Source organism: Apaloderma vittatum, unplaced genomic scaffold (assembly GCF_000703405.1).
Source record: "Apaloderma vittatum isolate BGI_N311 unplaced genomic scaffold, ASM70340v1 scaffold9732, whole genome shotgun sequence".
NCBI classification, from domain to species: domain Eukaryota; kingdom Metazoa; phylum Chordata; class Aves; order Trogoniformes; family Trogonidae; genus Apaloderma; species Apaloderma vittatum.
Genome location: NW_009704174.1, coordinates 72873 through 79570, shown reverse-complemented (window position 1 = coordinate 79570; position 6698 = coordinate 72873). Strand labels below are relative to the sequence as shown.

The following is a 6698-nucleotide window of genomic DNA, read 5'->3' as shown; positions in this document are numbered from 1 at the left end:
GAAGGCTGGGGAGGAACTTTTTACAAGAGTGACCAACGATAGGATAACGGGAAATGGGTTTAAGTTGAAGGAGAACAGATTTAGATTAGATCTTAGGAAGAAATTCTTCAGTACGAGGGTGGCGAGACTTTGGAATAAATTGCCCAGAGATGTTGTGGCTGTCCCCTCCCTAGAGGTGTCCGAGGCCAAGTTGGATGGAGCTTGGAGTAGCCTGATCTAGTTGAGAGGCGTCCCTGCCCATGACAAGGAGGTTGGACTAGATGATCTATAAGGTCCCTTCCAGCCTAAGCCATTCTATGATTCTATGATTCTATGATTCCCTTATGAGGTACCCCCAGTGCCAAAGATTTTTGCCAGAGGTTCTTTCCTCACAGATCATAGGTCTGATATGGTTTCCCTCAGGAGGATTCAGACTCCCAGGAAGAGGGTCTATCGGTGTTTTTTTTGTTACTGACTTGCCAGATCTTCTTGTTCCTGTAGGCGCCCTAGCTCGGCTCAAACCATCCCATCTTGCACTAACTATATCCTCTAGTGTTTGTGTCCAAGTCATCACATGGGCAGGCAGATTCTAAGGGTTTTGCTGACTGTGTTCTCTGAATCCTTTCCCTGCGAGCCTGGATGTGTAACTTTAAAGCATTCAGTAGCCCAAACTAAGGCCATCTGAGGCCACCAATGTGTTAGCAACCAGTGCCACCCTGTTGTGTATACTACCTGGATGCAGACAGCCTTCTTCACCCCTTCTGCTAACCCTGACAAGCCTTTTACCCAGATAGTGACAGGCTCTCCTCATTCTTTGGGGTCTACAGCCCCAGCCCAGTAAGCTACTCTGGACATGATCAAATGGTTTCCTGCCAACCCCTCACTTAGAAACACTCCAGGTCACCAAAACCCTGTTGCCTCATCATCACTCAGCAGTATGCGATGTCCACCACACCACTAAAGAGAATCTCCACAAATACTCAGTTTCACCTTGCCGTCCTGTATGCATCTCACTTTTAGTGACAGGGCCCACTTCCTTTTCTTCCAATTCCTTCATTCCCTCTGAAATGTTTACATCACTGTCTCTCTCTGTGAGATACCAATCCTCTAGATCTACACCTGTGATTAACTTTTTAATTTGGACAATGCTGGCAGCCTTTTTTGCTTGTGCTCTCCTTGTCAAAGGACATTGGCAAGCTTTTCTCAGGTCTTTGGCAGGCTTTTGTCAGAGCAAATCCAACAGCCACAACTGGTCAATAAGAAAAGGTTTTCACTTCCTTTTATTCCTAAGGTTCTTACTGTGATTGATGTTTAATATCTGTCTTTCATTTGTTTATTTCTCACACATGGCCCTCAAAGTGCCTTAGGAAAGATGCATCATTATCTCCATTACACAGCTGAAAGGACCACAAGACATGAGGCAAACTGCTGTGGGTGAAGCAAGATCCAACTCCACAGCTATATTCTCCATCTTTTACAGAATCTTTCAATCATAATAGCATTTTCTACAGGCTATGGATGCTGACACATTTTTTTCTGAAGTGTAACCGCTCCTGTGTTTCTCTTGTAGAATTAATATTTTAGGGATGCAGCCAATGGTCAGCCCATTTGACAACGACTTTTTCAATGGTCTTTGTGAAAGGGTGCGTGATGGAAACACACGGACATATTACCGCAAGCCATGGAATGTGGGTGTCCTCACTTATGATGTAAGTCAATCATTTATCAACAGTTCTGGATAACCAGGGAGGCCCCAGTGAACTGCATATTAAGAAATGTTATGCTGATCTACAAGAAGGGCCAGAAGGAGGATCTGGGGAACTACAAGCCTGTCAGTGTGACCTTGGTGCCAGAGAAGGTTAGGGAGCAGATCATCTCAAGTGCCACTGCATGGCACATACAAGACAACCAGCTGATCAGACCCAGTCAGCATGGGTGTGTGAAAGGCAAGTCCTGCCTGACTAACCAAGATGACCCATTTTGTGGATGAGGGAAAAGCTGTCTCAACTTTAGTAAAGTCTTTGACACTTTCCCACAGCACTCTCCTAGAGGAACTGGCTGGTCACAGCTTGGGTGGGCATGCTCTTTGCTGGCTGTAAAATCAGGCCCAACGACTGATGGCAAATGGAGTTAAATTCAGTTGGTGGCCTCTCACAAGTGGTGTTCCCCAGGGTTCAATATTTGGGACAGTTTTGTTTAATATCTTTATCAATAATCTAGACAAGGGGGTCAAGTGCACCCTCAGTAATTTTGCAGGCAACACCAAGCTGGGTGGGACTGTTCATATGCTTGAGGGTAGGAAGTCTCTGCAGGGGAGTCTGGACAGGCTGGATCAATGGGCTAAGGCCAGCTGTGTGAGGTTCAACAAGGCCAAGTGCCGGGTCCTGCACTTGGCTTACAACCTCAGGCAACGCTACAGGCTTGGGCAAGAGTGGTTGGAATGCTGCTCCACAGAGAAAGACCTTGGGGTGTTGGTCAACAGCAAGCTGAACATAAGCCAGCAGTGTGCCCAGGTGGCCAAAAAGGCCAACAGCATCCTGGTCTGCATCAGAAACAGTGTGACCAGCAGGACCAGGGAAGTGATTATCCCCCTGTACTCAGCACTGGTGAGGCAGCATCTCAAACCTCTGTTCAGGTTTGGGCCCCTCAACTCCATGAAAGACACTGAGGTGCTGGACTGTGTCCAGAGAAAGGCAATGAAGCTGGTGAAGGGTCTCAAGAACAAGTTCTATGAGGACCAGCTGAGGGAACTGGGATTGTTTAGCCTGGAGAAGAGGAGGCTGAGGGGAGACCCTATTGCTCTCTACGGCTGCTTGAAGGGAGGAGGTAGTGAGGGTAGTGGTCTCTTTTCCCAAGTAACAAGTGGTAGGTCAAGAGGAAATTGCCTCAAGGTGTGCCAGGGGAGGTTTGGGTTGGATATTATGAAAAATTTCTTGAGCAAAAGGGTTGTTAAGCATTGGAAGAGGCTTCCCAGGAAAGTGGTGGAATCACCATCCCTGTAGGTATTTAAAAGATGTGTAGGACATGGTTTAGTGCTGGACCTGACATTGCTAGGTTAACAGTTGGACTTGATGATCTTAAAAGTCTTTTCCAGCCAAAATGATTCCTTGATTCTATGATTCTAAGCACTTCTGTTCAAACTAGGATATGTCTAACTGAATGATCGATACTGACACCCTCTTGTAAGACTTAACACATCTCTTGAGTCAGGCAGCAGCTGCTTTTTATCATCAAGCTTTTGATAGAGTCCAGAGGAAAACATGTTGTGTTACCATGTGCTTTGGCTGAGTCGGATGAATTCCCAGGCATTTGTTGCTGTACCTGTGACTGGTAAATGAAACAATCTTTTTGGATTGTTTACAGTATGAGCAGATGGGAAAAAAAAGAGGCGTACAGATGTGCCTAACGTTTACTGGGCAGATTAGCAAACAAGCTGCTTTTTCAAGTACCACAAAATGCACTGATAAAAAGGCAGGAATAATATTATGATACTCTGGTCCTGCTTGGGTTTTCTAATCAGTGTTTACTTTCTCTTTCCCATAGAGAAAAAAAAATCTTGTAGGCTTTTGATATTCAGAATGTGACTTCCAGTGAGGTTTGAACACCAGAAATTATGATGATCATAGAAATATCTGTGTCAGATGCAAGTCGGAAATCGGAGCAGTATTTTGCTTAGGAAATGCTTTGCCTGTCACTATGGGCAGTAGGGACTTCATAGAACAATGAAAATTTAAACCAGATCCTGCCCAAAACGGGTAACTCTGACCCAGAGATCATTGTTCACATTTGATTTTGATGCATAATCATTTTGTTACTAAAACTTTATGTTCTGCTGAAGTATACAAAACCAAACAGCACTGAAATAGGTAGTTTGAATTAGCTATTGCATGCTGTAGGAAAAGAAAACAAAATCACAACTTTGATTCATTTCAGATGTTGGGATCTTTTATCAAATCTTGCCTGCATTCTAGGAAGGAGCTGGAGACTACTACTCCTTACATGTAAAAGAACTGTTGACACACATAAACTACTTCAAGCGTGTTACATGCTGAGATTTAACACTTGCTGAAATATTGTTACTGCAGTTTTCTTTTTAGTTTTAAATAACTGAGCTGATCTAGAAGTGAGGGTTTCAGGAGGGAGTGGTATTCCCATTTGTTTTCCTTCCAAAGAAGAAAGAGCTGTAAGAAACTGTACAAGCTATGTAGTCTGTAACTTTAAAGTGCTGTGTAGATTTTTTTCTGTTACTGCCCATTTCATTTTCTTATACTAACTTTTCATTATCTTTTCTAAGACAAAAGCAGACAAATCATTCACATCTGTGTTCTACCATGACCGTGTAAAAATGTTACGAGAGGTTTACATAGAAAAACAAAAGCACTTTAATGTTGGCCTCTCTCTGAAGTACACACCTACTGAAGGAAGTAACAAAAATGGTTCAGAAGGAAATTTCAAGTATTACTATAGCAAGAATTTAAGTTTAAGTTCGATCCTGAAAAGCTCCACGGAAAGGGTAAGTTTAATCAAGCTAAAGTGTTTAATGTAACTATCTTACAAACAATAAAATTCACACAATGTTAGAATAATTCAGTATTATTCCCTCTAAGTATTCTAGTTGCCTACTGCTTTTCTGACATTTATTCACAAAATTTAACTATTAGTAATACTAGGGTTAAGATTTCAGATATGGCCAAAAGGTAGCCAAATGTAGCTTAATTTTCCTATTGTTCACTCTTGACTAGCCACCCTCATCTTCCTATATATATATATGATATAAAACCATCTGCAGTGTAATTTATGAAAGTATCAGTCACTAATGCTAGAGTTGAATTGTATACATGGGTCAAATGCCTCAAAGGGACTTTTTCCTAATTAATTTTCATTTTATGATGTTATTTGGGGATTTTTTGTTTTTAACTGGAGCTGTGCCCTTCTTTCAGACAATCCAAGAATAAGAGAAGTGATCCAAAAAAAGAGAGAACTGAGTTCTGCTCTGACTGCAAAGACAAGCAGCTGACTTCCACGGGCAGCTATCTAGTGAGCCATAGTGAAGTACTTTTCCATATTATGAAAGACAGAAAAGTATTTTTTGTAGATGCTGTACTTAAAAAGAAGACCTTATTGTCAAATAAATCACAAACGGCTTGCTGAAATTAGTAAGGGCAGAGTTCTGCAAAACTGCAAGAATTGAAAGATTGAAAGCTCTAGCAGCTTCCCCTATTTAAACAGGAGAACTTTCCATTTGAAATAAACAAGTTTGTTCCTGTTCCAAAATGCTAGATTAAATGTCATATTTAAAAGTGCTGCAGTTTCTGTATAAGTAAAACAGAACAGATTTTCCTGCTGTGCTGCATACCAGAATGACAGTCTCACATTTTCTTGTCCTCCAATTCAGAACCAAACCTTCCTGCATATAAAAGGAAAGATTCAGCTGGGAAGATTCCAAATGCGGAGTCGTGATGTCCACCTCACAGATAGTTTCCTTGATGATCTAAACTTTCTGCCTGCTGAATATGATAAGGGGGAATATTTCAAATTCCTAGAAGATTATGGAACTCACTATGCGGTCTCTGGAACCGTAGGAGGAAAATATGAACTTGTGTATGTGCTGGATAATTACGCTATGTCTCGAATAGGTATGCATACTGGTGGCCTTGCTATGATATGCAGATTATCAACAAGTCTCCAGTTGTGCAAAGGAATGTATAAGGATAGATTTGTGTATATGGAGCTCTACTGCGTACAGTACAGTTCAGTGTGTGCTGCTTGTGGCACATTAGTGACGTTACAGAATTTCATGAGTTCAACAGACATTAGAGTCAGTCTTTGTAACATCCAGAACTACCCGAAGTCTGTATTTTAAGTCTGTAACTGAGAAAAAAATATTAAACAAACCTTTTCAAAATACTAGCAATACTAATTGGTGTGACATGATTTGCAAGAGATCCCCAGTGCCTAGAAAATCTGCCTAAACATTAAATCTAATTTGCTAATTTGTACCTTCTTTTGGTATACTCACTCTAAGGGTATGGCGGTGGCAAAAAAACCCCTGATGAATAAATTGAAGAGCTTCCTGGAAATCACATAACACACTTGAATGTGTTGAAACTGGGTTTACAGACTTTAACTTCCACACTGGAATTTTTCTTGTACTGCTTAAGACAGGAAAGTTGCAATTTAATCCTCCCTTATGTGTAGTTCAGATATATGTGGTTTTGTGATGGATTAAAGCAATCACCCTGGAATGAAGTTAGAAAAGGCAATTCTTATATTGATTTTGAAGATCAGAAAATAAGTATCGATAACAATATTGCTGTCAGATATTCAGAATATGCAAAGGGATATGAGGCAAAGATGTCACTAATGTATCCCATTGTTACTGTCTTCAGCATCTGGAGATAGTAGTGCTGGATTTTTTTTTAAAAGTACCAATCTTAAGCAAAATTTTTTCCGAGCACAAAAGTGATGTTTCAGACAATATGTTTGATTTTAATAGACGGAAAGGAGGTGATGGAGGTAATATTGGATAGAAGTGGATTAGAATTTATGAGAATAGAGTACTTCTAAGAGATTAGTAGCCTTAATTAACTTTTTGGGGAAAATGAGAGGAGAAACATGTTTGAAGTTGTGAGGGGGACACTGGGAGGATTTAATAACGTAGGACACAGAAGCAGCAAATGGTAAGCAGCTGAGAAATAGTAAAGTCCAGTAAAGACAGT

At 41.0% G+C, this 6698-nt stretch overlaps 1 protein-coding gene across 1 annotated transcript in view; it reads left to right on the top strand.

Moving 5' to 3' along the window:
* Positions 1-1549: 1549 nt before the first annotated feature.
* Positions 1550-6698, top strand: part of C9 (complement component 9) — a gene marked incomplete at its 5' end in the record, with an annotated part of 9241 nt that continues 4092 nt past the window's right edge. Inside the window, 3 exons of the mRNA XM_009864929.1 lie at positions 1550-1688; positions 4274-4492; positions 5375-5615. Of these exons, the coding sequence (XP_009863231.1) occupies positions 1550-1688; positions 4274-4492; positions 5375-5615 (599 nt within the window). The remainder of the gene's footprint in view (positions 1689-4273; positions 4493-5374; positions 5616-6698) is intronic.